Source organism: Chiloscyllium plagiosum, chromosome 24 (genome assembly GCF_004010195.1).
Source record: "Chiloscyllium plagiosum isolate BGI_BamShark_2017 chromosome 24, ASM401019v2, whole genome shotgun sequence".
NCBI classification, from domain to species: domain Eukaryota; kingdom Metazoa; phylum Chordata; class Chondrichthyes; order Orectolobiformes; family Hemiscylliidae; genus Chiloscyllium; species Chiloscyllium plagiosum.
Genome location: NC_057733.1, coordinates 4301973 through 4312460, shown reverse-complemented (window position 1 = coordinate 4312460; position 10488 = coordinate 4301973). Strand labels below are relative to the sequence as shown.

Below are 10488 nucleotides of genomic sequence, written 5' to 3'. Positions count from 1 at the left end.
GAAAGTCCTTGACAGTGATCCAGCTCCCTCAGAGCCAGTTCTCAGAGTGGACAGGATGTCTGACACTCCTGTTTTTGTCCCTGTTTGGACCAGATGAACAGCTTCTAGAAGAAAGTGACGACTGCAGATGCTGGAGATCAAAGCTGAAAACGTGTTGCTGGAAAAGCTGAGCAGGTCAGGCAGCATCCAAGGAGCAGGAGAATCGACGTTTTGGGCATGAGCCCTTCTTCAGGACTCATGCCCGAAACATCGATTCTCCTGCTCCTTGGATGCTGCCTGACCTGCTGCATTTTTCCAGCAACACATTTTCAGCCCAGATTAACAGCCCCAATCAGGGAACTCTGATTGATTGTATGAGATCAATCTGACTGACCTTGTTACAACTACTACAGCCTCCTTTGCTCGTCAGCAGGGAAAAGGATAGTCTTTCTCTTCACTTACCTGTTAATTAGCATTTCAGGGACCCTGTTCAGCAAATGGGGAGCTAACCTCTCTTTCTGGGCCATCAATTTTGCGTTCACGCAATGGCAAAATTGAGTTGTTGGTGTCCGTGTATAAAAGATTCCTGGATTTGTTACCAGAAGATACTGTGATCTTCCTGTTCAGGTTTCTTGCTCATTTCAGCTTTTTTTTCCGCCATCCTTCTCGGCTGCTTCTAATGCTGGGTCAAATGGTATGTGACCGAATGAAGGCACCGCCTCTACCTCAGGATCTTCCACTGACTGCACAACAAGCCCTGAGAACAAACTGCAAAGAGGAAGCAATGATTGGAGGAGCAGGGAGCGTGTACATGTGTGACTGTGATTGAAGCAGTAGGGTGCATGTGCTTTCATCAAGGAGCCTGCTATTAAGGGGTGGGTGGCTGGTGCAAAGTTTTGAAGCAATCATAAAGTCGTGCAGCAAGGAAACCGGCTCTTCAGCCCTACCTCTCCATGCTGACCAGGTATCCCAAACTGAGCTAATCCCATTTGCCTGCAGTAGGCCACATCCCTCTAAACATTTCCTATTCATATACATGTCCAAATGTCTTTTAAATGTTGTAATGGTACCCACCTCTATTGCTACTTCTGGCAGCTCATTCTATACATGTACTACCCTCTGTGTGAAAAAGTTGCTCCTTGGGTCCCTTTTAAATCTTATCCCTTTAACCTTAAACCTATGCCATCTAGTTTTGGACTCTCCTACCCTGGGGAAAAAACCTTAGCTATTCACCTTATTTGTGTCCCTCATGATTTCATAACCCTCTATAAGGTAACCATCCGTTTCCGACGTTCCAGAGAAAGCAGTCCCACCCATCCGCCATCTTCTTATAACTCAACACTCCAGTCCTGGCAACATCCTTGTAAATTTTTTCTGTACTTGTTCAAGTTTCACAACATCCTTCCTGTAGCAGGGCGACCAAAATTGTATGCAGTATTCGAAAAGTGGCCTCACCATTTGTCTTGTACAGCGCAACATGACCTCCAACTCCTATAATCAATGCTCTGACCAATGAAGACAAGCATGCCAAATGGCTTCTTCATCACCCTCTCTACCTGCGATACCATCTTACCAGTGGGACATTGAGAGCATTGTGAACTTGTTCATTCACGTACCAGTTCCCGATATGTGTATTAACACTGCCTCAGTATGAAGCAGACATTTACTTGAGAGAATATTAAGATGAATACAGGAATGTACAGAATTCTTTGGGAAACAGCACTGGTATAGAGACTGGAGAGTCAGTAGATTGAGTCAAGGAAAGAAAGCCAGTAAAGAAGACTAAATCTTGCTTATTCTGCATTAATATCATTGCTTTTATTATTATTTATGCATGGAATATGGGCATTGCTGAAAAAGCATTTAAAACCTAATCCTCCTTGTCCTGTGGAAGGTTGTGGGTAGCTGCCTTCTTCAACCGCTGCACTCCATGTGCCATTAGGGATGGAATTCCAGGATTTTAGACAATAGACAATAGGTGCAGGAGTAGGCCATTCAGCCCTTTGAGCCTGCACCGCCATTCAATATAATCATGGCCGATCATTCCTAATCAGTATCCTGTTCCTGATTTTGTCCCAACAATTGAAGGAACAGGATGGTGAGTAGCTTGAAGGCGAGATTGCAGGGGGAAATTCCCCATGTATCTGCTTGTCCTTATCTGCCCTTGTCTTCAGTAGTGCTCATAGGTTTGGAAAGTGTCATATTTGAATTTCTGCATTATTTTAAACTTGACAGATACTGCTGCTACTGAGTGTTGATGGTGGAGAGAATGGATGTTTGCAGATGTGGTGTCAAGTAAATAGGCTGTTTTGTTCTGGACAGTGACAAGCTTTTGAGTGTTTTAAGAATTGCACTCATCCAGCAAATATGGAGTCTTCCATCATACTTCTGACTTGAGCTTGTAGATGGTGGACAGGAGTCAGGAGGTGAGTTACTGCAGTATTCTTAGCTTCTGATCTACTCTTGTAGCCAAATTACTGATTATGGCTAGTTCAGGGAATTCAGTTGTGGTAATGCCATTAGAATCATAGAGGTCTACAGCATGGAAACAGGCCCTTCAGCTCAATTTACCCAAGCTGCCCAGTTGATTGTCTCTTTATTAGAGATAATTGTTGCCTGGCATTTGTGTGGCATGAATGTTACTTGCCATTTTCCACCCCCAGTCTGGATATTATCAAGGTCTTGCTGCATATGGACATGGATTGCTTCAGAATCTGAGGAGTTGTGAACTGTGCTGAATATTGTACAATCATTAGTGACCTTAAGATGCAGGGATTGACAAAGGTGATTGAAGTTGAAATTGGTTGGGCCAAGGACACTATCCTGAGGAACCCTTGCAGAGATGCCCCTGGATTTGAGATGTCTGACCTCAAACAACCACAACTATTTTCCTTTGTGCCGGGTATTACTTCAACCAGTGGAAAGTTGTCCCAGATCATTGATTCCAGTTTTGCTAGGGCTCCTTGATGCTAAATACAGTCAAATGTGGCTTCGACGTCAAGGACTGTTATCCTCCCCTGATCTCTGAAATTCGGTTCTTTGGTCCATGTTTGAACCAAGGCTGTAATGAGGTCAGGAAATCAATGCACATTGAATGCACAAAGTGTAGCAAATTAGACTGAGGAGTTACAGAAGTTGATTGTTTTTATGTTTAAAAACCAGTCTTGCCTAACCTGAGCCATAAAGCAAAGAGTTTGAGAAACCTACCACATTTGGCAGCATACGTGGAGTGAGAAACAGAGTTAATGTTTTCAAAATAGGAACCAAAAAAGATTCATACTCAACTCAAAATATTAACTCTTTCTCTCTCCACAGGTGCTGCTAGACCTGTTGGGTTCCAACCACCCCATTCTGTTCATTTCAATTTTCCCAAATGTGCAGCATTTTGCTTTAATATTGTTAAATATTCATGAATATAAGATATTAAGGAAAGATAGGAAAATGACAGGGTTAAGATCAGTGCCATGCTGGAGAACAGAATCAATTTGACGAGAACAAGAGAACAACAAAAAAGTGCAATCACATTGCTTAGTGTTGTCTATAGACCACCAGATAATAGACAATAGGTGCAGGAATAGACCATTCAGCCCTTTGAGCCTGCACCGCCATTCAATATAATCATGGCTGATCATTCCTAATCAGTATCCTGTTCCTGCCTTATCTCCATAACCCTTGATTCCACTATCTTTGAGAGGTCTATCCAACTCTTTCTTAGATGAATCCAGAGACTGGGCCTCCACTGCCCTCTGGGGCAGAGCATTCCACACAGCCACCACTCTCTGGGTGAAGAAGTTTCTCCTGAGCTCTGTCCTAAATGGTCTACCCCGTATTTTTAAGCTGTGTCCTCTGGTTCGGCACTCATCCATCAGTGGAAATATGTTTCCTGCTGCCAGAGTGTCCAATCCTTTCATAATCTTATACGTCTCAATCAGATCCCCTCTCAGTCTTCGAAACTCAAGGGTATACAAGCCCAGTTGCTTCAGTCTTTCAGTGTAAGGTAATCCTGCCATTGCAGGAATTAACCTCGTGAACCTATACTGAACTCCCTCAATAGCCAGAATAGGGTTAGAGTTAGGGAAGATGTAGAGGACCAAATCAAAGGAGCAGGCCATTTGGCCCCTTGAGTCCACACCAACCCTCCAAAGAGCATCCCATCCAGACCTAAGTCCCAAGCCTAACCCCATAACCCTGCATTTCCCATGGCTAATTCACCTAGTCTGCACAACCCTGGACACTGGGCAATTTAGTATGGCTAATCCACCTAACATGCACATATTTGGAAATCATCAGAGAAGTTAGTGATCGTAACATTAGATAGTGCTTACAATTGAGGACTTTAACTATCTGAATGTAGATCTTTACAGTGATTGCTGGAAAAGCTCAACAAGTCTGGCAGCATCTGTGAGACGGAAATCAGGAGGGCAAAAAGTGGACATGAGATAGCTTTCACTTTCTGCCATGGTGGAACTCGTGTTCAGAAGGGTCACTGGACCCGAAACGTTAACTCTGCTTTCTCGCCACAGTTGCTGAGTTTTTCCAGCAATTTGTTTCTGTTCTGATTTCCAGCAACCGTAGTTCTTACGGCTTTTATAAAATCAAACCCATGTCCCCAGTCTGCATCTTTTAAATTCTCGTTGTTTTAGACTGGACCAAAATGGAAAGTGGATTGCTGTAAAAGGAGTTGTACTGCTCCTCTCCCTCTCCTTCGCTGCTCCTTTGTTCCTCGCGTGTGAATGAGTCGCTTTCTTACCAAATTTCATTCATTAATTTCGTGTCCAAGGCCCGCCTTAACGTTTCCTTTATTCAATCAGGTGAGTAGCCTTGATGATTGACGTTTGTCATTGGCCAATACCGGCGCGGTAAAGTTTAGTCTGAGAGTCGGCTCCGCGGTTACAAAGTTCGGGACTCTCTCCCCCGGAGTCCCTTTACCGGGAGCGGTGTGAGCAGTTCCGGGCGGTTCATGGAGGCCGCTGTTCACTCCGTCTATCGGTGCAGGCCTTGCGGTGATGGACTCTGGATCGAATAATGCGCGGCGGCCGTGCTGAGTTCCCGTAGCTCTTTGTGAACTTTTCCCGGGCCGCTTCCCCCTGCCGGATCCCTCCCCCCCCCCCCCACTTCCAACCTCCCGGACAGCGGACTCCGGCCACTTCTGTGCTCGTTGGCTCCGACTCTGTTCGCACTATGTCCCTGCTGCCCCAGTGCGCCCTAGCTCTGGCCCTTCTCCTGCTCTGCGGCTCCGCTTGGTCTGAGCTCCCAAACCGAAATTGCTCAGAACTGCTGCAAGTTTCCAACCCGAGGGGCATCGGCCATAGTAACATCCGCCAGCAAGGCAAGGAGGGTAAGTGACAGCCCAGGGTGGGGGTGGGATAGTGAGGCCGCTGTGGGAGGGGACTGGAGAAAACGTTTTAGTTTGTACGTTTGATAGTGAGAAATTTTTGAACTGAACCAAAACAGTGGAAAATACTGCGGGTGGAGGACCATCGAGAATGGGGCTGTAACTGTGGACTGCTTTAATGGTCAGTGAGGGGAGTGGGAAGGGTCATGGGAATTGGAATAGGGGTGCTTTCTGGGTACTCAGGGGCTGGTGGGGTTGGGTGACTTCTTGAGGAGGGTCGAGAATCCAGTGGCTGTCTGAGGTACTGCTCATCCTGTGATGAGAGACTGGTATCGTAGGGCAGGAGTTTGAGATGGCTGTAGGGGTTTGGTCTGGGCATTTGGGGCAGAGGATGGAGAGAATAGCCTCCACTTCAGTTCCTTAGTGAAGAAGTTATAGGGTCTTGAGGCCATTGTTTTGCAGGTATGGTGTTTGGCTATCTGGATAAGGGAAGAAGAAAAGGAAGTTGTCATTCTTTCCTCTGAATGATGGTTTGGCTGTTGTGGATTCAGAGTCCAGTCCCTTGCTAAATGTTACGCTAACTTAAAGTTTGGTATCCTCAATGTTATGGCTGTGTGGTCATTCCTTTGTAAAGATGCTGAGCAAGTGTTTCTAATTGTAGGTTGAAGGAAACAGACACCTCTTGGTTTTTGCTATGACAGGCTGTGTGGATTATTGGGCCACACACTCCGTATTTGATAAGTTTTGATGCTGAGAACATTCTGAAGGAGAGCATGGAGGGATTTTCTTAGAGTGATCTCAGTAGAACACTGAATTCAGGTTGGGGTGGGGTGATTCGGGCCAAGTGTACATGAGAGTATCATTTGTACTTCATGTGTATTGTATTTTTATGTTTTGGCCTATGTCCATTGCAGTTTCAGTGGTATGTGTATGTGTTTGTCTTTGTGTTACTTCATGCCAGTTTTAGTTGAGAGAATGTTCATTCCATTTCACAATAAGAGAAAACTTTTATGCAAAGCTGTGTGCCTTGAGCAGTGTGTATTTGAACTGTTAACCTGTCCCTGTATTTTATCTGTGTACTGTAAGGAAGGCTGGATTGTACGAGCTACACTGATATAGAATGCTGCATGTGATTCTTGCCATTAGAATAGTACAAAGTGTATATGAATCTCTTTTAAATTCCTGGATATTTCAGCCAACTAAAACCAAGCTTAACCTGTCATCATTACAGATTGAGCAGATATAATGAGTATTTGCAATAATATTAATCAACAATCTAACCAGGTTTAGTGGTACTAGTTTGGATAATAATGTTCACAGACCAATCTGTCAGTTTCAAAAGTTCGCAGATGAGTTTAAACATGTTTAATCACTGCACTGCATCTTAACATTCACCAAAAAGCATTTAAGCAAGAAATTATTGATCTGTAACTGGCTGAAAAAAATGCTAGTAAATGTAATTAGGCCCAAGCTATTTTCTTTTTTCTGTTTCATCTTTCTTTCTCTTCTCTCCCTTCCCAGGCCAGTTGCTTTTATTTCTTGTTTGAATGGCCAAATAGGCTGCATTCTCCACACGAACAAAGAACTTAGCTATTTTGCTCAAGTCCTTCAGGGACCACCAAGGTCTTCGTCTTCTGCAGTGTAATTCCGCAGCACTTTCAACAATAACAAAAATGCATGACTGAATCACTGAAAAATTTCAGAATGTTCGGAGCATTGAACTGCGTCTCGGCTGCTGTCAACACAGGCTAACTCGGCTGCTGTCTGTACTATGGCAGCCTCAGATATGATTTGGGTAGTGGCTGAGGAATGTTTTTGAATTCAGATGACGTGTTCTGTATGAAAGAATGATTTCGGTAACGGCTGTCTGTGTCTCTGCGTCTCTGTCTGTCTCATTTTATGAACATGTGAATTACAAGCAAGAGTAGCCAATTTGGCCCCTCTAATTTGCTGTGAATTCAATGTGATCGTGCCAGATCTGATTCGTGTCTCAGCTCCACATTCCTGATTATGCCTGATCATGATTGATTCCCATTAAGATTTTCTGTACTGTCATTCTGCTCTATTTGAAAACGACTTGGGAATGTTGGGTAAATCAGTCATGTTATGGTTGTGGAGGAGGACATTTAGCTGAAAGTGTTGCTGGAAAAGCGCAGCAGGTCAGGCAGCATCCAGGGAACAGGAGAATCGATGTTTCGGGCATAAGCCCTTCTTCTTGTGTATTGTATTTTTATGTTTTGGCCTATGTCCATAGCAGTTTCAGTGGTATGTGTATGTGTGGTATGAAGAAGGGCTTATGGCCGAAACGTCGATTCTCCTGTTCCCTGGATGCTGCCTGACTTGCTGCGCTTTTCCAGCAACACATTTTCAGCTCTGATCTCCAGCATCTGCAGACCTCACTTTCTCCTCGAGGAGGACATTTAGCCCACTGTGACTGCAGTAGCTCTCCAAATGGTGAGCACCATGACAAAATGCCATTCTCTAGCCTTATCCCTATACCCTTGTACAATTTCTGTTTAAATAGTCATTTGATGCCCTCTTGAAAGCCTCAATGGAGCATGCTCCTGCCACATCCAAGCAGTGCATTCCAGACTGGAGCCTCTTGCATTTGCTTCTTTTACAAATAAGTGTCAAAGAGATGAACAGCATGGAAACAGACCCTTTGGTCCTACCCATCCATGCCGACCAGAAATCCCAACCCAATCTAATCCCACCTGCCAGCACCTGGCCCATATCCCTCCAAACCCTTCTTATTCTTATTCATATACCCATCCAAATGCCTTTTAAATGTTGCAGTTATACCAGCCTCCACCACTTTGTTCCATACATGTACAACTCTTTGTGTGAAAAAGTTGCCCCTCAGGTCTCTTTTATATCTTTCCCTCCTCACCCTAAACCTAAGCCCTCTAGTTCTGGACTCCCCCACCCCAGGGAAAAGACTTTGTCTATTTATCTTATCCATGCCCCTCATGATTTTATAAACTCCTATAAGGCCCACCTCTCAGCCTCTGATGCTCCAGGAAAAACAGCCCTAGCCTATTCAACCTCTCTCTATAGCTCAAATCCTCAAACCCTGGCAACATCCTTGTAAAAGGGTCCTTTTCTGAACCCTTTCAAGTTTCATGTCTCAGAGAGGATGCAGAATGCTGTCAAGGGGGAGAGGGACCAGCAGGAGGTCATTGTGCACTGTGGAACCAATGACATAGGAAGGGAAAAGGTTGAGATTCTGAAGGAAAATTACAGGAAGTTAGGCAGGAATTTAAAAAGGAGGTCCTCGAGAGTAATAATATCTAGATTACTCCCAGTGCTACGAGCTAGTGAGGGCAGGAATAGGAGGATAGAGCAGATGAATGCATGGCTGAGGAGTTGGTATATGGGAGAAGGACTCACATTTTTGGATCATTGGAAGCTGTTTTGGAGTAGAAGTGACCTGTACAAGAAGGATGGATTGCACCTAAATTGGAAGGGAACTAACATACTGGCAGGGAGATTTGCTAGAGCTGCTTGGGAGGATTTAACGTGAGGGGGTGGGACCCAAGGAGATAGTGAGGAAAGATTTCAATCTGAGACTGGTACAGTTGAGAACAAAGGTGAGTCAAATAGTCAGGGCAGGCAGGGACAAAGCAGATAACAAGGTAGGACTGATAAATTAAACTGCATTTATTTCAATGCAGGAGGCCTAAAAGGGAAGACAAATGAACTCAGGACATGGTTAGGAAAATGGGACTGGGATATCATAGCAATTGCAGAAACATGGCTGAGGGATGGGCAGGACTGGCAGCTTAATGTTCCAGGATACGAATGCCAAAGGAAGGATAGAAAGGGAGGTATGAGAAGAGGGGAGTGGCATTTTTGATGAGGGATAGCATTACAGCTGTACTGAGGGAGGATATTCCTGGAAATATATCCAGGGAAGTTATTGGGGTGGAACTGAGAAATAAGACAGGGATGATCACCTTGTTGTGATTATATTATAGACCGCCTAATAGTCAGAGGGAAATTGAGAAACAAATTTGTAAGGAGATCTCAGTTATCTGTAAGAATAATAAGGTGGTTATGGTAGGGCATTTTAACTTTCCAAACATTGACTGGGACTGCCCTAGTGTTAAGGGTTTAGATGGAGAGGAATTTCTTAAGTGCGTACAAGACAATTTTCTGATTCAGTATGTGGATGTACCTACTAGAGAAGGTGCAAAACTTGACCTACTTTTGGGAAATAAGGCAAGGCAGGTGACTGAGGTGTCAGTGGGGAAGCACTTTGGGGCCTGAGACCATAATTCTATTAATTTTAAAACAGTGATGGAAAAGGATAGACCAGAACTAAAAGTTGAAGTTCTAAATTGGAGGAAGGCCAAATTTGATGGTATTACGTAAAAACTTTCAAATCAGCTGGAAGATGGGACGCCTTCAGAAATGAGATAACAAGAGTCCAGAGAAAGTATATTCCTGTCAGGGTGAAAGGGAAGGCTGGTAGGTATAGGGAATGCTGGATACCTAAAGAAATTGAGAGTTTGGTTAAGAAAAAGAAGGAAGCTTATGTCAGGTATAGACAGGATCGATTGAGTGAATCCTGAGAAGAGTACAAAGGCAGTAGGTGTATATTTAAGAGGGAAATCAGGAGGGCAAAAAGGGGACATGAGATAGCTTTGACAAATAGAGTTAAGGAGAATCCAAAGGGGTTTTTACAAACACATTAAGGACAAAAGGGTAACGAGGGAGAGTATTGGGCCCCTCAGAGATCAGTAAGATGGCCTTTGTGTGGAACTGCAGGAGATACTAAATGACTATTTTGCATCCGTGTTTACTGTGGAAAAGGACATGGAAGATATAGAATAGACAATGATAGATAATAGATGCAGGAGTAGGCCATTCTGCCCTTCGAGCCTGCACCGCCATTCAATATGATCATGGTTGATCATCCTTAATCCGTATCCTGTTCCTGCCTTATCTCCATAACCCTTGATTCCACTATCCTTAAGAGCTCTATCCAACTCTTTCTTAAATGAATCCAGAGACTGGGCCTCCACTGCCCTCTAGGACAGAGCATTCCACACAGCCACCACTTTCTGGGTGAAGAAGTTTCTCCTCATCTCTGTCCTAAATGGTCTACCCCGTATTTTTAAGCTGTGTCCTTTGGTTCGGCACTCACCCATCAGCGGAAACATGCTTCCTGC

At 44.2% G+C, this 10488-nt stretch overlaps 1 protein-coding gene across 2 annotated transcripts in view; it reads left to right on the top strand.

Annotated features, from left to right (window-relative positions):
• The first annotated feature begins 4857 nt into the window (after positions 1–4857).
• The window catches only part of LOC122561985, a 22017-nt gene continuing 16386 nt past the window's right edge, over positions 4858–10488 (top strand). The window contains exons 1-2 of one of the 2 annotated variants that reach the window (XR_006315182.1): positions 4858–5317; positions 6836–7322. Coding sequence is in view for 1 of the 2 variants with exons in the window: in XM_043714334.1 (XP_043570269.1) it covers positions 5161–5317 (157 nt within the window). In the remaining variant the exon portion in view is untranslated. Of the gene's footprint in view, positions 5318–6835; positions 7323–10488 lie in introns of those variants that run through there. The other variant, XM_043714334.1, reaches the window with a different exon arrangement.